Source organism: Perognathus longimembris, chromosome 8 (assembly GCF_023159225.1).
Source record: "Perognathus longimembris pacificus isolate PPM17 chromosome 8, ASM2315922v1, whole genome shotgun sequence".
Lineage (NCBI taxonomy): Eukaryota > Metazoa > Chordata > Mammalia > Rodentia > Heteromyidae > Perognathus > Perognathus longimembris.
The window spans coordinates 63566792-63592699 of NC_063168.1; the positions used below are offsets into that span (position 1 = coordinate 63566792).

The 25908-nt window shown below is 52.7% G+C and overlaps 1 protein-coding gene across 5 annotated transcripts in view; it reads right to left on the reverse strand.

The window, feature by feature from the left end:
• The window catches only part of Klhl29 (kelch like family member 29), a 287642-nt gene that overhangs the window by 45458 nt on the left and 216276 nt on the right, over nucleotides 1–25908 (reverse strand). For 4 of the 5 annotated variants that reach the window (XM_048353357.1, XM_048353356.1, XM_048353358.1 and 1 more), the window contains exons 4-5: nucleotides 15263–15404; nucleotides 12198–12710 (exon numbers count right to left, since the gene is read on the reverse strand). In XM_048353357.1, coding sequence (XP_048209314.1) covers nucleotides 12198–12710; nucleotides 15263–15404 — 655 coding nt within the window. The remainder of the gene's footprint in view (nucleotides 1–12197; nucleotides 12711–15262; nucleotides 15405–25908) is intronic. The other variant, XM_048353360.1, reaches the window with a different exon arrangement.

Here is a 25908-nt window from a genome sequence, read left to right on the forward strand (position 1 = left end):
GGCCTTGTGCTGGGCTCTTAGAGGGGAAGTAAACTTTTGTGGGCCCCATGGGGGAGGGAGGTGGGGGGTGGGAGTGGTGGGAGGGCTGGGGTCTGAGCAGAATAAGATGGCAACCACCCTTGTTTCCTGTCTGCAATTAGGGCAGCCAGACCCTGTCACCCCCAGGCAGCCTGTGCTGAGGGGGGCGTCTTCCCCTCTCTCTGGTGCCCAAGAGTCAAGGCCGCTTCCTGAAAGGGAAAGGCTTTCCTAACAAATAGGCTAGTGTGGGGCTCTGGCTATGGAACCCAGGAAGATGAAGGCCTCAGCCTTTTGCTGGCTTTGGTGGGGGAGTGTGGGGTGCTTGGAGTCAGTGGCAGGGTGGAGGTGGACACCGAGCCAGAGACAGGGAGATGGTAGGCCCAGGTTCAGATGCTATGGGGCCTCCGGGCTTGGCACTCATACCCAGCTGGCTCTACAGACTGCCCCTAGGCTCCCCAGAGGCCATTTCCCTCAGAGGCCTGGACTCTCCCCGAGGCTGCTGTCAGGCAGCTGAGAGGCCAGCGGGAAATGTATCTTCACCTTTCAGCTTTTGTTTCCACCATGGCCTCAGAAGCATGGCAGGCTCAGGAGGCCGGTAAGCAACCAGCTTCCTTGGGGGACAGTGATCTACCTGAGGAGGTGGGGGGGTTCCCTCCTCCAGAAGCCGAGCCTCAGGCCTCCAGGGAACCCCAGCCCAGGGAGGAGGAGTTGCTCACCAGGTCTCCAGCTCTGTGTGCACCAAGCTCTCAGGAGTCCTAGGCCTCCTTGTCGCAGAGAGCCAGCAAAGTTTCTCCATTCTGCTGAGCTCCCTCAAAGATCTCAGCACATGCTTAATCTCCCTTTCCTTCAGAAATGCAGAGTAATTTGCCTGAATGGGGAATTTCTGCATATTTATACTAATGTCTATGTTTAAAGCTTATGGGACAGGGAATTGCTGAGAGATGTCCATTAGCAATATATACAGACTGCAATTATTCCTTTATGGTGTGTGGTTTGACTGCAGAATATTTTATTTCTATGGAAGCACTGGGCTTTGCCTACTGTGCCCCCCGAAATCAATAAGAAGAGAGAAGAACTGGAAAGAGGCAAGAATAAAAGGAGTGTGACCTTTTAGGATTCTGAGAGCCTTGAATACACTGTGCCAGTAACTGCCTTTATCCTCAGAATCTAAATGCACGAGCTGGAGCTGTGGGGGGATTTGGGCCATTTGCAGATGTGAATGGGAACTTGTGAGGATGAAGGAATGCTGTCAGCTAATGGGGTTTAGGATGAGCTGCCAGGACTTCTCAGAGGATGTCACTTCTGAGCATCTGCACCCCCTCCCCATTACTGTCCCAGGACAGATGCAGATTTTGGTTTGAAATAGAAAATAATCCCCAGACCTAGAGCTTCATTGACTCCTGTAGAAACCAACCCACTGGCTGACTCAGGTCGCTGGGGGCTTCCAGTGACACGATTGTTGAGAAGTCATGAGCTGAGTGGCCAGCATGGAGTTGGGGAGGGAGAGGCCTTCTTATGGAGGGACTGCCTCCACCTCTGGCCAGGAAGCCTGGAACGTTCCTCCCCCGGGAGTCCCAGCTGTGCTAACCTCAGTTGCACTTCAAGCCCTACCCAGACTCTCCTGGATTTCCACATGACTTTTCTGTATCTTCTGCTAATAGGCGTAGAACAGACAAACTCCTGGCAGGTCCCTCCGACGCCGGAGGTCTTCCGCCTTCAGCTCGTGGAAAGAGATGATTCAGCCATAGTTGTTCCTAAGATCCAGACTGTCCTGAGGGGGACTGTACAACAGCCAACTTCCAGAGCCTCGTGGCTCTTGTTTCACACCCTACATTCCTCCTGCTGGCCCTCTGCTCTCGGGGGTCTCTATACCGCTGGATCATCTGCAGAGACCCAGTGGATTCCAGCCATCCTCCTTGAGGCCCGCTTGCCAGCTTCTACCAGCACAGGTGTTCCCCCACCCCCCCCCCTTACTAGCCTCCGCCTGCATACCCAATTCACTCAACGGGAAGGCACTATTCTTTTCCGGCCCTAAAATAGTTCGCTGAAGTTGAGGCTGACTTCTCACTGCCTTCTTGCGTGGCAATCTCTTCCAAGAGGCGCTGGGGTCCAGAAGAGGGACAGATGGTCCCTTTCTTTTTATAACACGGCCAGTCTTTTGAAGTGAAGAGCTATAAACACAAGTTTGTCTTCAACAGATGTTCTGTGGGCACAACAAGTGCCACTTTGTGCTCTTAAGCAACTGTGAGCGGTGGTAATTGGGGAGGAGATGGAAACTGGGCAGAGCCTTAGACGCATATCTGGGGGCCCAGGGGCCATGGCAAAGTGGCCCCCATCGGGGCTGCAGCAAGGTGCAGGTCTCTACTCAGTTCCAGGTAACTGTCGCAGCCCGGGGGCCCCCACACCAGCTCCTCTGGGCATCAGTTACCATCCAGCTAATCCGGACACCTTGTCTGAAGGGTGCGGGCTGGGAAGAGTCTCCTAGGAAGGCACTGGGTCGGTGCTGTCACTTCCTTTGCTGAGCTACTTGTCAGCAGGGTGCCCAGCCCCTATGGCTGTACTAAGTTAATTTGAAGACTTTCTTTTTTGTCATCGTTGTTGTTTCTGCCAAATAAAGGACTGAATCAGGGCTTTGTGCTAGCTTGGCAAGTGCCCTACCACTCGAGTCCCACCCTTAGCTTGATTTGAGGACTTTGGTTAGGACAAGAATGTCTGGCCAGACAGGACATCTGTTGAGCTTCCTAGGAGGCTGTGCTAAATGTGGGCGCAAAGCCAACTCCTCCAGCTCTGCGCTGGTGGCTCTTCATCCATTGGTGACAGAGACATGAGGCGTCAATAACTACTTCTAAATGGATGTGCTGCTGTTTGGTAGATTTCAAGACTTTCATTCATTTAAAAGGGCATAAGCTCAATTAATAGACCTCATTAACTTCAAAGATGTATCATCTTTGCACAGAATTGGCTCCTTCAGAGGATGACTGGCTCCATTAACTTTATTGCATTGGCAATACTTTGAATAAGGCGTGGGAGATGTAGCAACAGGAAAGAATCTCCAGAGCTGCCTGACTCCCAAGCTTCATCGGATTCTGCTATAGATAGTGGTCTGTCTGCAGCTTCTTCAAAGGGCCTAGCAAGCACTGTGGATTTACTTTAGAAATCCCATCCATCCACCCACCTACCCTCCCATTCATCCATTCATCCATTCATTCATCCATCCACCCATCTTTTGGAGATAAGGAAAGAACCCAAGAGTCACCAAATTATGTGTAGAAAGATCAGACATACAATGCTAGGAAGCGTAAAACAGCTACTCTGGTACTTGCTCATCCCCCCCCCCCCCCCGTTTTGTGGGACCAGTGTCATCCAATTGGGAATCCTAAAGGCAATAGATACAGAAAAAACCAAGAACTAAAATGTTAGAATTATTTCTGAGTCTGTCAGAATGTCTGAGACCTGTCTGCTCACATAGCCAGGAGGACCGAGAGCCTTCTGAATCACCAACAAGGTGATTCCTCAATTGAAAGGCCTCTGAGCTCATAGGCAACAGAGAACAAGGCATTTGGGCTACTAGACCACTAGGCCTGACTCTTGAAAGTGCTCTGGAAAAGCATGGTTGACTAGCCAATATCTGTAGTGACCCAGAGGCCAGGTCTCTCTGCTCAGGAGAGTTCACTAAGGAGGCATTTCCAGAGCTACTTCCAACCATGGGAGGCAATTCACCGAGGTGCCCTTGTCATCTTTCTTTTCTTCTCTTCCTGGGGCAGCTCCTTTTCTCCCCCTCATGCTGTGTCATATCACACTGTGGGGTGCCACAGGACTTGACCCCTGTGAGTGTGCACACTCTGGGCACACAGGGCTCCTGATGGGGTCCACTACTGTGATCCCAGCAGCAGGCTAAAGAGCCACGTGAGCAGGCCCAGCCCACGCAGCTGACGCGGGGCTGTCTCTGTGTAGTTCTCGGTCTGTGGGAGGAGGAAAGACGTCCAGGATAGAGACTTCCTAGCAGGAGATGAAGTAATTACATGGGGGCACTCAGGGAGTGAGGGAGGGGGAGAGGGAGGTTTCACAGGGATTTTTCTAGTGAGTTTCTTGAGGTACTTGGATAGTTTGATGATAACTGTGAACCCGTTTCCCCACTTGTAAAATGATTTTTCAGAAAAGAGTCACTTCAGACATTCTCTATGGAGGTAGGGAAGAAAGGAGTAGAGAGCAAGATGAGTGGGTTTAGAAATTGATTCAAAACTAGCCAGGTTAACCTAGATACCCAGGAAGCTGAGATTTGAGGATCATGGTTCAAAGCCAGCCTGGGCAGGAAAGTCTATGAGACTCTCATCTCAAATTAACCACCCCAAACCCAAAAGTAAGAGCTGTGGCTCAGAGCACTAGCCTTGAGTGAAACAGAAAGGGACAGCACCCAGACCCTGACTTCAAAGCCCCAGTACCACACACACACACACACACACACACACACACACACACACACACACACACACACACACACAGTTGATTCAAACTAATAGAGAGGGAGATGAGGAGCTAGGGTACAGGGCAAGGCACACCTGACCCCCAGACTCTGAAACAATTTAAAAACCTCAGTAGAAAGGTTAACTTGACCATGACTTTATAAGGATAAAAAGGTGTTGGAATGAAGTAGGGGAGACAATCTATAAAAAGGAATGATGAACAATCTCTGTCTTGATAAGAAAGTAGAGTGAGGAGACTAGAGAAAGCAGGCAGTGGACAGCAAGGGCTGTAAAAGGGTTTTCCCCACTCTGTTTTCTTCCCGTGGAAGTCTGCGTGTATATGTGCCTGCATGTAGAGAAGTATACATTTGAAACAAGTAAGTCACCATCACTAAAGGAGAGTTAGATTATCTATACTGTTCAGGACCAAGGAAGTGACAACCCTCTCTCCCTGGGCCACCTAGCCTGTCACCTAGTGTCCCTTTAGTAGGCATTTGACAAGAAGCAACACGACCAGGGAGAATTCCTGTGAAGGGAACTGCCCAAGATGATCGACTGAGTCACTAGAGAGGTTCGGTTTGTACAAAAGAAAATGCTGCCATCTTCCAAAGTCTGAAGGGCTTGCGCGTACCACAGGCCAGCTTTATTCTGGATGGCTCTGGAAAGTGGGGCCTCAGGAGTTATGGAGAGACAGCTCTTAATCATTTAACAGGACAAACAGTCTAGCAACTGGTGGCTCCTGTTTGGTCCCCAATAACGAGGGCAGGTTCCTGAGCATTCTCTCAGGCATGAAGGTTGAGGAAATAAAAATAGGCCATACACACAGGTAATAGAAAATACAACCGATGCTCAGTGAACAGGACAGAGAGGGAAGTTTGTAAAAATGGTAAGCGTGCCTTTATGAAAAGATTCAGCATCTGAAGGTAGCAGTCATGTTTGCAAATCTATAGTAACTATTAAGGGACTACCCTTTCCATTCGCCAACTAGAGGGACATATGGACTAGTATGAACTATGTACCTCAAGTTCAAAGATTGAGGGCCATAACCCCCAACCTGACTGTGCTTGGAGAGGAATGTGTAGGGTGCAAATTAATGTTAAATGAGACCATATGGATGTACCCTAATCCATAAGTCTAGTGTCCTTCTAGAAAGAGGAAGACACACTAAAGATGCATCTACACAGAACAAGGGCCACATGAGGACACAAGGAAAAACCGAGAAGCAAACCCTGTGGCACCTTGACCTTGGGAGGCTAGTTTCTAGAGCTGTGAGAAGACACGTTTCTGTGGTTTAAGGCAGCCCGTCCGTGGTACGTGGTGATGGCAATTCTGGCAGGTTACTGCATGGTCATGATGTTGACCTTGAAGAAAGTGGTCAAGACAGGAACATGTCTATAGACCTAGGTCTCGGGCATTGGTGAAGGACCTCCGAGTGCGTGCTTGGGAAAGAGGACAAGGCAGAGGGCAAAGCTGGGCAGCTCGCAGGGCTGTGTCTGGTCATCTGCTGGGCTGCTGGGGCGGGAGGGAGGAATTAGGAGAGTGAAGATCAGTTACACGCCGAGGCACTCAACCGCCTGGGCTTTCCCCTAAGGCAGCTGTGACGTCTGTTTATTTATCTACGAATCTATCATCTCTAGTCTATCTAAGGAACAATGGCAACTATTTCAGTAAATGGCCACCTTTGGCCATGTTTTTTTCTTCAAGCAATTTATACAATGTTTTGTCTTCTTAAAATACTACTACGCTTGCATTATTTTTACCTTTTACATTTTTAGGCTGGTGAGGGTGCTCCTGAACGGAATACAACTCCAACCAAATGGTTTCTCATCGCACTGGGTCTGTGCCATGTTTCCTCCAGCTCGGCTTCATGATTTGAGGTACCATGTGCCCCCCTCCCCCTCCATCACACAGGGGTAAGCAGCGGGCGTGCCCAGCAACACCTCCACCACACAGGGGCAGGCAGCGGGCGTGCCCGCCAACACCTCCACCACACAGGGGCAGGCAGCGGGCATGCCCAGCAATACCCTGCTCAGAACCTGCCTGAGCCTCTGTGAACGCCAGGGCCAGCCGCGTCCGTGCACCTTTGCTTAGAGCCCTCGGCAGATAGGGCCCATCAGTTCAGCAAGTTGAAACTCCTCATTAAACCTCTGTGACACTAGGACTATCGGGGTCAGTGGTAGCCAGGTGCCTCCTGCCCAGGTCTAAGTCCCCGTTTACCATCGTGCAAAACCAGCATAGCCTTGGAGATGGATGGACTCTTGGCTAAGGCCTGGGGTTGTTACCCACCTAACACAGGTGGATGAGGTAAAGAAGTCGGGGAGTTGCCAGGCTTTGTGTGCTTAGCATTCAGAGAAAAGAATATGTTGGGGCCCATAAGCTACAAACACTAGTTTTGGCCGTGTCTCAAGTGAGGGTGCCTCTGTGGACCACTTGAGTAGAAGGGGGTGTGCACATGCACACAAGTGTGCAAGCAAGGAAGAGTGCATTTGTGTGTGACTGTGAATCTATGCACAGTCATAATCATGGGTCTGAAGTGTGCATGTGTTTATGCATGTGAGCAAGAATGCATGTGGGTGGCTGCGAATCTGTAAACACACCCCATTCTGGCCCCTCACTTCTCTCAGGCTTTCTTCCCCAGCACCCAGGACTTGTGGAGCCCCCTGCCTGTCCTTTGCTCACACTGCCTCCTTTCTTCCCAGCCTTGCTAATTCTTATTGCTGCTACCTGCTTGTCTCCGCACATGGAGTGCCACCTCCTGCAGGGCCAGTTCCCACCTCTTTCCCAGGCATGCCTAGTATCTGGAACGCCGGGCATCACCACAGACTCTCACCACGGAGAAGCTGAGATTGGGTGGTGCATTCACCCAGAATTCGAGATGAACCTTCTTGTCTGGTTCCTGGGAAAAGCCAAGTATGGACTACACAGCAGGTGCTTGGTTGAAGGTGATAGGACCCAAGCTCTCCTATGGCCTCCGTGTGCCACTGACCTACAGCCCAGCTTGTAATTTAGCAGGTATGTTTCAGCCTGCTGCTGCTGAGAGAAGGCAGAGCTTGGGGACCAGGGCGCCTGGCTTCCTCTGTGGTCAGTCCTGTTTTCTGAAGCTCTGGAAATGTCTTACTCCTTTGCTTCCATTTGAAAAGATTCCTTCATTCCTATCAACAATGTTTTTTTTTTTTTTTTAGTACTCAAGTTTGCATTTGATAAAGCTCTCTACCACTTGAGTCACGTCCACAGTCCCTCATCAACATTTTGACTCCTCTGGCCATTCCTGCCAGCGCCTTTCTCTGGCCCAGAGGATGCGCCAGAAATGTGAGGCCAAGTCTTTGTGTTCCTTCAGCATGGGGAGGAGAAGGCTCCCTGCTTGCGGAGCAGGCGAGCGCAGCCGACTCATGTGTGGGGCACTGTCTGTGGGTGTCTGGCTGCCTTTCTCGCATCTTGCTGCTTGCCACTCACTCATACTCCTGTGATCTGTTAACCACACCGTTAAGCCCTGGACAACTTTCCAATTAATGAGAACAAAGCCCCAGAGGACAGAGCCCTGGGAAGGGGAGGGGGGGCGAGGGGAGGAGTGGGAGGGGAGGAGAGCCTTGGGAAGGGGAGGGAGAGGGCTTCCTGGGCTGCACTTGGCTGGGCATTGGCTTTTCCAGGAAGAAATACCTTATGGATATGGACAGAGCGCCTAGGCCATGTTTGCCTTCTGAGAGAGAGTGTGGGGGCTGAGCATGGGGGCTGGAAGAGGAAACTGAGAGCCCAAAGCATCAGAGGACCGGGCTTCACTTCATTTCAACGGGTGACACTGTGCCCGTGCTATGTGCCCTGCGGATGGATTCTCACAGTTCCTTACCCCAGGCCTATTGAAAATAGAAATCTAAGTCATGAGCTTGGTATAGCTGCTCACGTCTATCATCCCAGCTACCTGGGAGACAGAGGTCAGAAGAATCTTGGTTTGAGGTCAGCCTTAGTGAACAGGGAGAGAGACTGAATCTCGGCAGACAGGCTGGACCTGGTTGGTGCCATGACCCCCGGGGGGAACAGGTGCAAGGGGTGAGACCCACAGCCATTCTAGGGAAAAAGAGGGAGGCTGTACACGAAAAATAACCTAAAGCAAGAAGGGGCGGGAGGGTACTCATCTAGCCAGCACAAGGCCCTGAGCTCAAACAATAATTCCATCAAACACAGAACCAAAACAAAGCAAAAAGAAACATCCCTTAACACAACAACAACAACAACAACAAAATGAAATCCAAAAGACACCTTCCTATTGAAGTCACCCGGAACTTGGTTTTTTTGTCTAGAAGCAAGCAGAAGGCAAGTCTAGCCTGGTCCTTTCTCCCCAGCCACACACAGCCTGGCTGAGCCCGAGGTGCGTGGCGTCCCCACCGAAGCCACCAAACCCAAATCCTTCATGGAAGAAGGCGGGGAATCGATGTCAGCGCATCCCTGGCCTGCGGCTCCGCCACGGGCTCCCAGAGAGCACGGAGACAGGGACGCGAGACCTCAGGGCTGAAAGGGGAGGGCCGGCTGCACCAAGTTCCTCCCCGAGGCCCCGCTCAGGGTTCCGATCCAACCACCACACACACACACATTTCAGGTATTTCCTCACAGATCCACATGGAACGAATTCTCTTTTCCTCCCTTATCACTTTGCACACATGAAATCTATTTTTAATTAGCTTTCAATATATAATCTAAAAAAAAAAATCCCACAGCTTGTTCCCACCCCCAAATTGTTCTCAGCACAAGATTTATCTCCTAAGTTTCTTAAGAAAATCTATATGTGCTCAATGCATTTAAATAACACTCATTAAAGTGAACGGCACGTAAGCTGGCTTCTCTAGTCACAGATGAGAGACAATCGTTTGACCTATCGCAAATCAAAAGGCATTTTGCACACTACCTTTATTTTTCAATTGGTTAAGTTTTAAATTAAAGTCCCGACATCCCCCTCTTTTTTTTTTTTTTTTTTTGAGGGACTGGAGATGGGGGAAAGCGGACTAATAGCGGACTGAAAATTTCACTCAGTTGGTTAGATGATAATTACAAGAAACAAAATGTGAAATTTTAACTCAAAGCTCTAATGAAGTCTAAAAATACCAGCAGCCCATCCTTCTGTCTGGCAGGGCCTGTTCCTCGTGGAGGGGGTCTCTCCATAATTACTCAAGCCCACGGACAGGCCAGGTTGTCACCTCAAACAATAGTAGGCAAAGTCTCCGGGCTGTAATGAGCTAGATCGCGCTGTGTTCTACCGTGGATCTTATTAAAATGCCGGGCAAGGTTTCAAACAGAGAACAGGAGAAAAGGAAAATTCTTTCCTTTCTTCTTCTTCCTCTTTTTCTTTTTATTTTAAAGTGGAGTTCTGACTTGTGTTGATATAATCGTACAGCGCCTCCTGTTCCCGCCTGGAGCTAGCTGTCTGTCATTTAAGAGTGTGAAATCAATTGGGTTTCAGAGATGTTAAAAATCCCTAGGGGCAAAATTAAAAGTGACCCAAATCCACACTCACGTGGTCTTATCAGGATTATGACTCTCCTATAGCAAGCTGTAAAGATTTGGTTTCAAAATTTGGGCTTCTTATTTAAAAAAAAAAAAAGCAGTTGTTTGACATGAGATCTGACAGACAAATTATAGCTTCAGTAATGAAGGCTTTTAAGATTAGAAATGAAAGGAGAAATTATTTTTTTTAAAGCCACCCCCCACCCCCACCCCAGACTTAAGCATTTGTAGTGCATATACTTCCTTGCCATTCTTCCCGGAAAATACAAGGGAACTGATCTATCGGCTGCTGAGGACCACAAATACAGAAGCAAGTTAAATGTAATTTCTGGGGAAATTGCTGGCTTGAGGGTATCCTGTGGGAATGAGCACCGCAGACAGGTCACCCCGTCAGCGGCTGGAGCAGAAGGACCAGGGGGACTCCCTAGAAGGTGGTGTCTTGAACACGTCCCTGGCTCTTCCTCCCTGGCTCTCACCCACACTCAGTTCACCCCGTGGGCCTTGCAGAGTACATCATCCCACCGGGACACTCTTTCTTCTCTCCTCCCATCTGCAAGGCTTGAGGACACAGAGGGAATCCCTGCACAATTGTCACTGGATCCACTCTACAATCGCTCAGTGACTGCAGGCCTGGCAGCTCAATGGCAGCCTGTCCCTACCACCTGTGCTTTCCCCACCCTTAGGGCGGGAGATGTTGAGGTTGGCCTACATCCGGCAGCTTGGTGAGGCCCATGCTGGCTGGGTGCTGAGTACCAGACCAGAGACTCCACGGCTCGCTGGGCCAGCTCCACTATGGGCACAGAACCATTCCTTTTCCTGGATGCACGCCTAGGCCGCAAGACCTTTCCTCAGTCACCCCCCACCCGCCCCTCCGATGTGAGGACCAGGAAGCCACCCAGGGACCCTGGCTTTGAGAAGGAGTTGGTGTCTGCCGAGGACTCCTGTGGCCAGATGTGTCACAGCTGGTGGTGGCTCACAAACGGGAATGAGACTATATATATGGGGCCAGGAGAGTCTTTTTAAACGGTGCAGTGCTTAACTAAAACAATTCAAACAAGAACTAACTCTAGCATATTAGAAAACAACAACAGACCTTAAATAAAGTAAGAGTTGGCTAGAATTTAGGTGTATTTTTTTTTCTGTAATTTTGTCACTTAAAGCGAGTGCTGATTGCTAAGACAAAGGCAGCCAGGGCTCGCTCAGATTGGGGTTGAAACCAGCCAGAAACCTAGGTGTGGCTTTTGTTTTTTGGGAAGTGGTTCTGAAGGACAGAGACAGAATCTTTGGAGGTGAGAAGAAAGTGGCTACTTGGATGCTGCTCTCAGGGGAGGCAAAGCAGTTGTGTCCAGATGTGTAGACTGCCTAGGGCTGTCGACGGACCCTCGGTACCCTCGCAGGCTGGCCAGACTGCTCACCACGGATCCTGCCTCCTCCTGGGCTTGCAGCTATTGCACCTGGTTAAGGCCAGGCGGCTTCCCCTCTGGCCTGGGCAGCTGAATCCTGCAAGCCTCATCCAGAGCCTACCGCCTTGATGCTGGCTGGTGCTTATACCAAGAAGCACGTCCTCACGTGCTGCTTCTTCCTCCCCTAGACTCTGTTCCCAAGGATCTAACTCTGAGCTCCCTGTGAGGAAACTCCTCAGAGGCTGGGGAAAGAGGCTCCACTGAAGACGGGGCTGCGTTTCCAAGGTTTCACAGAGGGCCCCCCCCCGCCCCCAGCTCTGGCTCAGGGCCATCTGAGAACGTGCCTGGCCGTCTCTAAATGCCTTGGTCCTGGACAGTTTGTGTTCTGAATGTCCTCATGGGTAGAAAATGGTGAATGATCCCAAGAAGGCTTTTCTAGGGCTTTTCTGAGAGGAAGGAAGGATTCCTTCTCAATGTTCACCTTGGCCTGGCCTAGGGGGTCAGAGGTGAGCATGGTCCAAAGGTCACAGGTGAGTATGGTCTGGGGCTCTAGACTCACGGGCTCTCCCTTCCTTCCTCCTCCTGTCTTTCACTTCTGGCCCGTACACGCTGCCCTCCCCTGCCCACCCTCCACGCCAGCCTCTGCCCGGCCTCCCCGTCCGAGGCCAGACTCTTCTGAGCATCTGATGACGCTCGGGGTTAGGCAAGACCAGAGAAGCAGCCGCCCTGAAGCACACGCTGGTGGTCCCTGCCATGGAAGGGGCCGGGCAGGGAGGCCTAGAGCAGGCACACAGGGAGGTGTGTGGGTGGCAGGACTTACCTTTGGGGTGCCCTGGGTCGGTGAACTCATACTTCCCCACGCCAATGGTCCGCAGCATCTGCAGCCCGTGGGCCGAGTCAGTTGTGGGGGGCCCATTGGTGGCAGGGGCATTGTTGGGGAGAGCGGCAGATGGCTGAGCCGGAGGAGGAGGAGGCAGCAGGGGCCCCGCCATGTGGCCGTTGCCCACAGCCGTGGGTCCGGGGCGGGCCACCTGCCCCACCCCGGGCAGGGTGGACACTGCCAGGGGCTGAGGGCTGGCATAGAGGGCCTGGGCAGGCATGTTCACCACCACGCTGCTCAGTGGCTGGGAGGGTGGTTGTGGGAGTGAGTAGTGGCCGGGCATCAGCGGGAGCTGGGGCCCCACGTGGGGAGGCAGTGAGGGGGTCACCCCCATGACCGGGGCCTGGACGTTCACAGCCGGGCTGAAGGTGGGAGGCTGGGCCACTCCATAGGAGTGTGCGATCAGGGCAGGCTGGTTCCCGGCGGCCACCGTGGTCACCCATGGCCCTGCGCCTGCAAGGGAGACGGAAGAAATGTTATCTGCCCGGTAGACGTCCATTCAACCAACACCGACGGCCCTAGCCCCCCGGGCTGGGTGGTGTTGGAGTCACAGATGTGGGTCACATACCCTTGCAGATTAGGGCTCTGTGATCCTAGCACTCAAGCTGAGGTCTTCACAAAATATAAACAAACGGCTGTGAAAGTTCCGGGAGAAAGCAAAATCCCGCGGGGGGGGGGGGGGGCGGGGCGGGGGGGGGGAGGGCAGAGTGCAAAGTGTTGAGGCCTTTGAAGCAAGCCGGGTTCACATCTCAAGTCTGCCCCTAACTGGCTAAGAGCCCCAGCAAGTTGCTTCTGTACTCGAGCCTCATCCTTGTCATCTGTTAATTGGAACTGGCAATACCTTCCTCCTAGGGCCCCCCCGAGAACTGATGGAGGACCCAAAATAAAACAGAGAGATTCTGGCACATGATAAATGTTCCACAAATGTTGGTGTTTCTTCTCCCTTTCTGGAGAATTGCTTGGGGTGGGGGAGGGGGGAGGAAGCCGACGGTGGAAACCGTGCGTGCTGGGCTTTCCGGAAAGGCGAGCGCCTGGGGCCTGATGCCCAGCCCTCCTGGAAACAAGAAGCCTATTTTAGCTTCTCAAGAAATTTTTGGCCAAATAAGGGGGACCCATCTCTTGAGATGTGACGTAAGACCTGTGTGTAGATTAGGTAAAGAAAGATTTCTCCTCCCCCCTGCGCCTCCTGAATCAACACTGCGGGACCCAGGGGGCTTGAGGAATCTGGACGATGCAGACAGGGAAAGCCAGTCTGGGTCATCTGTGACTAAATGGGTCCTGGTCTGGATCTCCATCGCCCACATGCTGCCTTGGTTTTTGTGATTTCTCTGGGGTGGCAGTGGAGACTGACGATGGTAGGATTGAGGTAGCAAAATGCGGGGCGGGGGGGGGGGGCAAAGAAGCCAGAAGGTGGGGCTGACAGCTCCCTCTCAGAAGTAATATGGCCTAACAGGGCAGGAGCCCACAGGGTGGTTGACTCTCCGAACACCAGGGGGCGCTGTAGGTACGGTGGTGTAGAGCAAGGACTGGGAGAGGAGAGAGCCAGGTCTACGTGAATCCTGGCTCTGCACCCTCTTAGCTGAGTGGCCGGAGGCACAGGGCTCATCTGCAGTAGGTATGGTATTAACAACCATCACCCCAGGACTCCTAGGGTGTGGAGAGGACACAAGGAACAAGGCATGGGATCAACAGACAAGAACTATTTATGATTTTTGAGAATGAGAGAGGCTGGGGAATACTAGAAGCCCACAAACATTGGCAAAGCAGTCCTGCCTGGCAAGATTCTAGAATGGACTGCTGATAGGGGCTGTCCCCATGCTAAACAGAGGAGGTGGTTATCATCACGAGCCAGCCTGGGAGTCTCCCAGCCAAGCTCAGTTCTCCCCGGGACTAGCCAGGGAGTCTGGGAAAATACAGCAGAATTTCAGAGTCCAGTGGGCGAGTCCCCAGGAACGAGGGATGTAGAGACATGTAGAGAGATGCGGGGCGGGGGGCAGAGACCTAGAGAGAGGTATCTAGACCCACAGGGCAAGCCCTGGTGACTGTTTTGATGGTTGCTTGCAATGACAACACGGAAACCACTGTGACAGGTCCACAGAGGAGGGCAGGGCACAGGGCAGCAGCGGACATGGGAGTCTAAGAGATCTGACACACACGGGAAGGTTGGCAAGGCCTGCCCTCTGGTCCCCAGACCCGGATGCCTAGGTGCGATTGTGAGGAGGTAGACGGCGCAGGCTCCAGGCCAGTGTTGGGGTTTTATTGTTCTATGTCATGCGAGGGGTGCTTCTGGGCTTGAGCGGATGTGACTGAAGGCTGTAAGAACCAAAGTGGAGGTGGGGGGGGGAGGGGAAGGTGCTGGTTACACGGTGTGGGGGGGCTCTGGCCTTGGGACTCAAGAGGGACACAGAGCCGAACTGTTACCAAGGAGAAGGGATTGGAATTCATGGGTTCTGGGGCATGACCAAAGGGCTTGGGGTATGCATCTGGCCGAACACTTGGAGAAGAGATGAACAGGCCCCCTGGTTGTCTGCGAGGCTGCTGTGTGGAGGGAGAAGCAGGTGTGACCTGGTTGTCCTTAGGGACAATGACGGAGGTAAAGGGAGGACATGTGCTCTAGCTGGGGCTGTGCAGAGGCAGACTGCGCTGCGGTGGGAGAGGGAAGTCCCAGCGCTTGGGGACAGAGTGTCCCCGTCCTCATGAAATCACGGCCCATGCAAGACCTCCTGGAAGATGGAAAGCTTGGTTTCAGTCCAAATACTGAGGTTTGAGGGCAACTATACAAATTAACCTGGAGCTCATTCGAAGTTACCTCTATAATGCTCTTCCTCTCCAAAATACTACGCCCCCCCCCCCGCCGCCTATGAATATGCACAGAATGAGAAGAGACACAGCTGCAACATAGGAAATGGACGGGACCCTGTCCCCCGGGGCCTGAGGTTGCTGCAGAAGAAGAGCAGGATGTGACACCGCAAGCAGGTGACACCGCGGGCAGGTGACGTACACACCTGGATTGTCGCTCTCCCTCATCTGTTTGGAAGGCGGCTCATCGGTGTCCCAGGGTGTGGACTGATTGATGGGCGTCTGCCCCCACCGGATGCTGGTCGCCAGTCCCTGGGACGGATTGTCCGCTTTGGAGATGCCAGGAGCCTGTGGGGACAGAGGAGGAGGGTAAATACAACTGGGCCACTGCCCCAGACTATCCCGGAGAATAGAACCCTTGCGGTCTGAGTTTCACCCACTGGGCTCAGGTCAGAGGCAGAGAGCTGGCTTTGCAACCAGTGCCAGGTAGGAACTGCAGGATACCTGGGCAGAGCCACCATGGCGGTGGCCTCTGCTGAGCTCCTGCATCCTGCCTCCTGAGTCGCAAGCCAGCACTTCCCCAGGCCTCTCTGCAGTTGCCAGTTCAAACGGCTGCGCTGGGAGGAGCACTCTATGCTACCAGCGGGGTCCTCCAGTCCTCAGCCTGCCAATAACCCACCACAGCACCAACGCTACTGACTTCTCCGGGGCGTGTGCGAGGCATCCACCGCGGACCCGGCCCTCTGACATGTGGCTGTTTACAGGGGATTCCTGAGATGGGGACCCACCCTCAGGTGGCAAGTGTGAGTCACAACACACTGCATAACCAGAACACAAATGTCGAGGTGAAAGCATACATTGGGGCAGCACTGGAATAGTCCAATAGTCCACAGGAATCACGCTCGCAAAGGGTTCCCCATGAACACGCGGCCTACTCACACTGCGCAGAATGTTAATTAGAAAAACAAGCCACAGAAGCTGGATGCAGGTGTCCTGTGCCCTGAATCCTAGCTACTTGGGAGGCTAAGAACGGGAGGATTGTGTTTCAAAGCCAGCCCCGGCAGAAAAACCCTCCAGACTCCATCTCCAGGGAAGGAAGTTGGGTGTGGTCCGTGTTCCCATCAGCCCCAGTGAGGACGGAAAGCTTAGAGGCAGGCTCTGATCCAGGCCTGACCAAGGCGGGGAGCAAGACCCTAGCTCAAAAACAATCAGGGCGACCAAGGGCTAGAGGTGTGGTTCAGCACACCACCTGCCTGGCAAGCTTGAGGCTCTAAGTTCAAACCCCAATTCCAATGAACTAGCAAACAAAGCAGGCCCCCAAATGACACTCCTATGACTTCCAGATGTGCAAGTCTGGTGTTGAGTAACGGGCGTAGGAGGGGATAACCACAATGTTAGCAGCACTCCTTGGGTGAGCAAAGTGATGGATAACTTCTACTCTTCCCTAGATTTTTCCATATTTCTTGCCATGGTAATTATTTATAATAAGCTCCTCCTCAAACAGTGTGTGTGTGTGTGTGTGTGTGTGTGTGTGTGTGTGTGTGTGTGTGTGTGTGTGTGTGTGTGAGAGAGAGAGAGAGAGAGAGAGAGAGAGAGAGAGAGATTGAGAGTGTCACAGTCCCCCATCAGGTCTAGGGTGGGGTATGAGGGGAGGATAAGAAAGTTGCCTTCCAGGGAAAGCCACTGACCAAAGGAACCCCAGGGGCATCTTCAGGAATGCAGTTGCAGGAAGGCTGAGCTCCCTGACCAGAGACCCTCCTGTCCTGTCCAGAGCGGGGTGTATGGGCAGTATGCTGGGACACTCTTGGGGCTTGGCCGCACAAGGCAGCCAATCCACAGCGTTGGCATGGAGCCTGCAGGGAGGAGCGGGACCCACGCTGCATTAGGCCCCGAGGCTGCGCCCAGCTAATTGCATTAGCTAACTGCACTTTACCTCTGGCCCGCACTTCAGATGCTCAGCTCGGGTGCAGAGTGGGGAGCGAAGGAAAAGCGGCTCTCCTGAGAAAAGAACAATTCCACAGACAGATGTCCTGACCAGAGGCCCCCGTACCACTGTGGCTGTGGGAGGGACGGGAGCTGGGGGGATGGCAGGAGCACAAGCGTGACAGGGCCGAGGATTGAGCCATGTTTAGCAGTAGTCCCAGGGAACCAGCATTTCCAGCATTCTCCAAAAGTATACCTTTCCATGGTGTCTTGTCTGGAGGAAGGAGCCATCTAACCCCTCGGCAGCCCTCTCTGTTCTTCCAGACCCTGGAGTCCTGGTGGCACAAAGACGGGTCCCCTGGAACTCATTCGGGGCTCTGCATAGGGGAAAGTTTGAGTCCTTGAGACCCCCTTCACTGACAAAGTGGAAACTCCTCCTGCCAGGAGGGGGCGCTGCAGCCCCCTCACTGCTGCCCAGATCCCCAGGGCTCCCAGACAACAGGCAATGGAGATTTCCAACCTTCACACACTACCTCCGTTTCTGTTCTGTGTCGCCTTGGTTCAAGGCACTTGCCCTGGAATGGGCAATGCTGCCAGGAGAGAGGGGTGGGGTCTTCCTGACTTGGGGTCACAAGTTCTGCCGATAAGCACTTCAGGAGTTCTAAAGTGAAGCGAGTTTCTGAACTCGGGAAACTGTGTGCCTTTCTAGATGTCACTCAGGCCCTCGCTTCTCCCCCCCCCCCCCCCCCCCCCCGCCAGCTTCCTCCGTGGCTCCTCGGTGCTTGGGTCTGTGCTTCAGCAAATGGGTATTAGGCCATGTCAGTCACAGGCTAGCTCACACTCAGCCTTATCTTTTGCAGTCAAGTGGAGAGTCTGGTGTACAAAGGGCGTGAACCGTGTCACGCCCAGGACAGAAGCTGGGAGGAGAGCTGTTGTGGGCCCAGAATGCTAGCTGGAGCTTGGGTTGCTGTAACAGGCCTGCTGTTTGGCTGTGTTTTTCATGACTATGACAAGTAGGTTCTTAATCTCCCCCCCCCCCCCACACCCCTTTAGGGAAGATAAATAAGGCTACTCCTATTCTACTCCGCTAGGAACATCTGAAGCAGCAAGCAGCTTGCTGTTCAGGAATTTTCTTTTATTAAAACAATCTAGCCAGTGTTCCGTTCTCTGTGGAAGAGCAGGTCACAGGAGCGGAGCCTGAGGGAATGGCCGGTGATGTAGGAGACCTGCAGCCTGGCCCAGAGACTCTCCTCTTGCCAGGGGCTCCAGGCTCAAAGTAAAGCCACACAGAGCTTCCTTGCTAGCAGTTTCTGGGAGCACGTATGGGCCCATGACTCCCGTTCTGAACTCAGCTTCTGCTAGCTCTTTCCCACGGTCTGGAACCCCTTCAGGTTGGGGGTAAGGCAGGCCTGAGTTCCAGGCCTCCTCAAGGGAGACAGCTACAAAGAGCAGCTAGCTAGGAAAAGGTGGCCCCAGCAGGCAGGCAGGGCCGAGCGGCCTGGAACTTGCTTGCTTCTTCTCCCAGCCACCCAGACCTTCCGCCTTCCTGGAACATGGCTGGCGACAGCTTCCGCTCCCGTGGCATGGTGGGGCTTGGCAGAGAGAGGCAGACCAGTCGAGCCCCCCCTGCAGCCCTGCAGTGTGGCCCTGTCTGCCCATCATCAGGCCCGAGCAGGCTTCTCTTGGCTTCCCTTTAATGAGATGCTAATGGGATGCATCATTAACGCAGCAGCTTTTTAAACCCGAGCTCTTGTAAATTTTCAAAGGTCACATTTTTACAGTGGCTGACAGCATCCTGCCTCTTTCAGCGAGGGAAGAACACTAAAGACCCAGGTCTTTTATGGCCACAGCTCCACGTGAGGCAGCAGCACAGGTTGAAGGGACCTGCTTGGTTGTGGGGGGGCCATCCTCCCCTCCCCCCACCCGCCGCACAGAGCATGTGGCTGCTGCTTACTGGTCTGGAGATACAGTTACACAGGGTCCCCCCCCCCAGCTGCTCTGAGAATGCAAACACACCTGGTGGGGGGGGGGAAGGGAGGTGACACTGGGGAAGGAGGTGGGGGAAACAGAAGCACTTGAATCATCTCAGCACTTAGGGCCCTCTTCCTGACCCTGTCCTGGTGAACAAGCTCCGAGCTCCGGGATGGCAGGGGCCCAGAAGCCCTGGGGCCAGGGAATGAAAGCAGTCATCCGGGCATCACTTTGGCCAACACGAGTAGACTCTTCCCCGCTGGCTCCATGGGTGAGTGTATGCATGGGGTGCCCTTTGTGGGGAGGGAAGCGTGTGGGTCACACAGCCCAGCCATGCGACTGCGGTTCTCCCGTATCAGGAGGATCCTGGTAAGCCATGTTGGGGGGCTGCGGGAGGCCTGGGGGACCCAACCCACTGAACCTCTCAGCCCTTCCTGAGTGCGTGGGTGAGGGGAAGGTGTAGGATGCTCCGTGGGGGCTGGGGATTGAGGGTCTCTAGGGAAAGCCAGACCCAAGCCTATTCTACTGCTTCCTCAAGGAGGTCAGAAGGGCCTGGAAGTCAGAGAAAGCCTCCAGAAGAGATGGGCTGGCACTAGGCCACACACGCTCAGCGGGATCCAGTAAGGCAGATAGATCCGGGCTGAGGTCACACCACCAAAGGGCCCGGTAGAGACTCGCACATTTCCAGCCCGGACGTATCTGACAGAGCCCAGCTCCAGGGTCAAGTGGGGCGTCAATGGTGGCAGCACCTATGGCCCTCTACTGCCTATAAACCTGCTGCCAGGCCGGGAACTGCAGGGCTTGACGCCCTGTCACTGTGTGGAGTAGACAGCTGGCAGGGGCTAAGTGCCAGTGAGTACAGCGGAGCCCTGACCAGCTCCGCTCCTCCCAGCTGTGAGCCCCCGCCCACCAGGGAAGCTGCTCTTCTCACTCTGGGCCAGGAACACTGCCGGGCAGCAGGACTCAGCAATGGTGAGGTTTGTCACTAGGACATGAGAGGATCTCGGTGTAGGAGTAAGTCTGCTCAGGAGAGACTTGCCCTGTGGTTTTGCTCCTACCCTTCTTAATAGATGGAGGGACTGACTGATGTCGCAGGTAAGAGAAGGTAATCACAATGAAATGTGAAGGAAGACAAGAGCAAGGAAAAAGGAGAAGCAAAGCCACACAGAACCAAGTCTCTGGTGCCTGGAATCCTAGCTATTCAGGAGGCTGAGGTCTGAGGAACGTAGTTGCAGCCCAGCACTGCCAAAGAAAACAAACAAAAAAAGATACTCCTGTCTCCAATTAATCAGCAAAAAGGCAGATGTGGCGAGCACCAGTCTTGCATGAAAAGGCCAAGTGAGAACATGAGCCTCTGGGTTTAAGCTCCAGTATTGGTACATGTGCGTATGTGCATGTGTGTACACATACGTATACACACACACATACACACACAAGCTACAGAGAGGAAAAATGAGCTCCTTATCAGTCAAATCGAAAAGCAAAAAGCACCGGGCACTGGTGGCTCACGCCTGTAATCCTAGCTACTCAGCAGGCTGAGATCTGAGGATCGTGGTTCAAAGCCAGTCTGGGCGGGAAGGTCTGTGAGACTTTTCTCTCCAATTAACCCCCAGAAAATGGGAAGTGTCATTGTGGCTCAAAGTGATAAAGAGAGCTAGCCTTGAGCTGAAGAGAAACAAAGGCTCAGAGAAACAAAGGGTTCATGTTTTCTCTTATATGTGGAAGTCAGATACAGACAAGTGATTAAAGTATGATATATGCAGGGAAGGATTCCAGTGGTGTAACTTCTTTGGACAACAAACTTAACAGTCTAATGAAATGAATGCCGGGAAGCTGGAACATGCTTTGCTGGTGGGAGGGGAGGCTTGAGGTCAAGGGGAAGGAGGTCAGACAAACGGAGAGTGGAAAGGTGGCTATGTACAATCACAACACTCAATTGTATATAGGTGAAACAGTAGCAGGTCACTTAAGGGGCTGAGCACCCTGGGTTGGGAGAGACGAGGAAGAATGCCAAAAGGAGTGACATTGATCAAGATGCATTGTATTCATGAACTGACATGTTCAAGCGAAATCCCTTTGTACAACTAAAGATAATAAAAGAAGATTTACTAAAAGAAAAAAAAAGCATACCCAATTTACTGTGTTCATTGTAAAATAGCAAAGATCAAAAAGTCACTTGTGTGTTGCTCTTGGCAAATGCATCCGCAGTTTTATCTGCATCCCTCTGTGTTCTGCAGAGGCTCTGGGCCAGCATAAATACAGCAGGGGCTGTAATTGCATAAATGCTAAAGCCAGACTTAGTGCAACTTCTCCCCCTGTGGCCCCAGAACACAGTAGGAGTGCAGTATCCGTGGATGAAAGACTGAGAGGCCGCTAGTTACCACCCGACTTGGGGAAGACAAACACTGGTGGGATTTTGAAGGCCGCTAGTGATAATGGATACTGAGGTGGCCCGGTCCTTACCAGGGACCTTTGCCAGATTTTCCCATTGCCCTGCACACGTTCCACAACCTCCATCAAAAACTTGCCTGAGCTTTCCCTTGTGGCCAGAGCACAGGCCTGAGACCTGTCACTTAAGCAGAGGGGCTGCCTGGAAGTACAGGCACCTCCACCGTTAGGGGGCCAGTGCAGCTCCGAGTCCCCATGCTGTAGAGATGGATGCTGGAGACCCAGAGGTTTGGCCTCCTCAGCCTCGTGTGAGTAGCTGTCATCTCACGTTGCTTCTCACCCCGAGGGTGACCACTTGGTCTGACAGTAGCGAGAACGGGTGCCTGCGTGTGGCAGATGTGAGCAGGGCTCAGGCCCCTCCAACAACCAGGCCCTGGCTTGCCCTGGAGAATCCCAGCTCAGAAGCTGCCTACTGCAGACCGAGCATCGCTGGGCAGGCAAGGGTGGACGTTTCTTTCCAGCATCCCTCCCTCTGCTGGGCCAAGGGGGTCTTCCTTGTGCCCAGGAACGGTGCCTGGTGCAGGCCAGTGTGTGTTCACATCCAAAGGCAGCCAGCCTGGAAGGCTTCCTTTAAAGGAATGGCATTCAGCTGAAATGCAGGCCGGGGAGGAGCTCTTTAGATGGCTGGGATTTTTTTTTTTTTTTTTTTTAGCTTTAGCTCATGGATGACACCTAGGTTTTCTAGCACTGCATGTCCAGATCGCAAGAGCGGCCAGTCCCTGCCACACAAGGGTCTCCTGTGGGAGCACATTTGAGATGCATCTGGGGTATTGTTAAGGAATGGAGGTGATTGGATTCCTAGAGGATCTGGTTCAGTAGGTCTGGGGCAGGGTACCCCAACACGTGCCTCTTTGACAAGGCTAGAGTGATGGCAATGGAGGGAGTCCCACCGTGGGAAGCCACGATAGTCTTTCACCCAAGTTCACAGGCCCAGGCCCCTAGCCTGGGACGCTCAATAGCTGCTCATTAGTTTCTGATTGGTATAGATTTGGGGGTCTTGCTATGCAGCCCATGGGAGCAAGCACTGTGGAAGATTGCTGCTCGGAGCCTCAGTTTCCAGAGGTCAGAGGAAGTGCTGACAGAGAGCATAGGTGAACCTGTGGCCCCAGGGAAGAGCAAACGGCGTGTAAGGATCTTTCTCATTCCCGATTGCTACTCAACTCAAACAAGAAAATAAACTGCAGCTTAATCCCCACGCGGTGCTGGGGAAGGTCTCCTGCAAAACTTGCCCTCATTAACCAGGCTGCCCTCTCTGGGCCTCTGGCCCCAGGCTGGCACCCTTGGCTTCCCCTTTGGAGCCCCACCAGAATGCGCTCTGAAGCCCGATGAAATTTCTAATAATACTAACCAATGATGTGTTAAATTGAGACACTTCTAGCTCGTATGCCAGAAACGGCACAGTGGTTTAAAGGACCAGTGCTTACCTTTCTCTATCAATTTGCTGCTAAATTACTGCTTTCAGAGCAACTTATAGAAAAGTAATTCTTTATTTAAATTTTAATTTCAATCTTGTCATTTTAAATATATATTCAGATTCCAATCATATTAAGGAATATGATGATGTCTCTAGAGGGTAAATGATCCTGCCAGGAGCCCGAGTGGGGGGTGGAGGTGTGAGGGAATGGGTGGGGAGGAGGGGCCAGGCAGGATGGGAGAGACCCCAAGGGAGAGGCTCTAATGCCGGCCTCGTCCTAGGATTCCTGTGCAGCCCTGAGGGTCATCTGTAAACCCTCCAAGTTAAAAGCACCACCCACTTCCTGTGCTTGCATCATCATAAAGATGGAGCCATACAGGGACACCAGATACAGGTAAGGCGGGACTTCCTGGTCAGCCACCGTGGGCTCCTATCCGACTACCTCCCACGTGCGAGGCAAGGACCAGGGCTGATTCCTTTCATGAGGAAGCCCATGTTCTCTTCATTTCACTGCTGAGAGAAGTAGGAAGTTCGAGTAATACTCAGGGGCACGTTGAGACTCTAACCTGTGTCTATTCTTAGTCCATTTTGTACTGCTATAACCAAGTACCTGAGGCTGAGAACAAGAGAAGGAAGTGTATTTTTAGTTCACTGTTTGGAAGATTCAAGAGGATGGCATACACAATCTTGGAGAGGACCTCATGAAGGAAGGCATCGCAATGGCAGGCTTAGATGAGGAAAATGTCACATGGCCAGAAAGGAAATGAGACCAATTAAGAGTAGGCCTGCCTATTTATTTTATTTGTTTACTTATTTATCTATTATTATTTTGCAATGCTAGGGTTTGAACTAAGTTCCTCGTGCTTGCTAGGCAAGTATTCTACCACTTGAGCCTTGCCATCAGCCTGGACGCTTTAGTTCTTTTTTCAGATAAGGTTTCATGCTTTTGCCTGAGCTGGCTTGCATCACTATCTTATTATGTATGCCTCCAGTGTAGCTGAGGTCCCAGAGGTATACCACCCTACTGGGCTTGCCTGTTGAAATGAGGTCTCACAAACTTTTTGCCCAAGGTTGGCCTTGAACCCTTGAACCCTCACAATCTCGGGCCTGGGAATGCTGATATAGGCGGAATTATAGGTATGAGGCACCATGTCCAGTTAGGTGCATTCTTTTTTTTTTTTTTTTAACAAGTTGCTCTGGAGGGAATGAATTAACTTCTATCAAACTTGACTTCTTCTTCCTCACAACCTTCTGCTAGGCTCTGCTTCTTCTGTCTTCCATCATGTCCGGATGCCACACTGGGACCAAGTCTCTAGCATGTGAACCCTTGGGGGAACAAGCCATATCTCTACCACAGCACTATTCTGAGACCTTCAGAATGGGACAGTCAGGATGTTCCCAGCCCAGCCCGTCCCCCCAGCTCACCCCTATTAGTGCTGACAGCCTTAAGGACGGGCTTATTCATGACAAGGCTGAGCCCATAGGCTGTAGAGGTCCAATACTCAGAGTCCTCCCTAGTGCTCCTGCTGGCCACAACTCCCTCTTCCTATCTACCTACTGGGGTTCCTGCTCTGGCCAGGAAGCACACGGGGGCTAGGGAGGTCCGCTTCAATCACTTCTATCATCTCTTTCTCCTGTAGATCGCGGCCTGTAAGCCGCCACTAGTGTTTCCCCAGTCCCTCTCGGGTGGGCCAGTGACTTAGACCAGGGCCGCATAGCCTACATCTCCACCCGCTGCTGGGGGACTTGCTGCGGCACCCTCCTGTCCTCCATCTGCAACCCTCCCGACCCTCTCTTCTTCCCTCTTAGCAGCTTCTTCCTCTTGGATTTCCAACCTAGTGTCTGAGAAGCATCGCTGATGACTTCACGCGGCATTCTGGATGGAGTGCGCCAGCCTCTTGTCCTTCCCTCATGGTCAGTCCGTCCTGGGGTTTACTTCCGCCGGCTCCCAGCCTCCACGCCCTCCTCTTCCCTCTGCTATAGTTGGGTGCATTTATCCCCTTCCCTCCAATTTGGTGACATCACCTCCCAATGTCAACCCTCGTAGCATTTCCCCATCTTCCTCCTCTGAGTTGCCACCCTGGCTTCTTCCTGAAAGCTCCCCCCTCCCCTCCATTTCTGTTTTCCATGCCTTTTTTTCACTAAAGCTCATGGGTGGCGGGTGGTGGGTGGCGGGGGGGGGGGGGCGCTCCTTCCCCGTGTGGTTGTCTGGTTTCTCCTGCCCTCACAGCTCTCATACGCGGACACGGCCCAGCACTCACACCAAGCCTCCCCTCGGCCCCTCTCAGGCCTGTTTGGGCCCCACCTCCTTCTTTCACAATGGGTTTTCTGGTTGGAACACCTGCGTGGCAGCCATTGTCTTCGACAGAACCCCGCTTTCTGTAGTATTCTGGAAGTGTATCTGCTTTTCCCTTTTCCAACATCAAAAGTCTGGTCCTTGGAGACATTTGTGCAGACGGCCTTCCCCGGCAGACGTACAGCAACCTCGGATGGGGCTGGCTTCTGCACGGTGCCCCGTTCACACCCCCTCCCCAGCCCCCTCCCTCCAGCCCCCCTCCCCGTGACGGGCCTCGTGGACAAAAGAAATGATAAATCTGGCAGAACCTTACAACTCCACGCTTTCAACTTTTCCTCTAACAACTTTCAACCAAAAACTTCTTAGTCCTATTTCCAAGTAACTTTTCATCCATTACAAAACCCACAAAATTTTCAAAGGGGCTTTGAAATAAGATCACCTGGAAAAAAAAAAAAAGCCCATCACAAATGAAAGTCTTTGAAAAGAAAGAGGCCTTTCCTGTGCTTCAGCTCCGCTCTGATACGCTCTCTTTCATTCTGTAGAGGTGCAGGGCAGGCCTGGCCTCAACGTTGCCTGTGATGTGGGGGGGCAGTGGCCCAGACGGACACACGGGACGAGGGGGAGGGCGAGGGGCAGCCGCGATGCAGCTAGGCTGGGCCTTTGATCCCCCTTCAGTCATCTCTCATGGAGCAGGGCTCCCAACAGCTGCTCTTAGTTCCATGCCTAGCCCGCTCAGTCCTGTCCCCATTCACCTCGGCCTTGGTGACACGCAGCCAGCTCCCTCTACAGCACGGTGACTG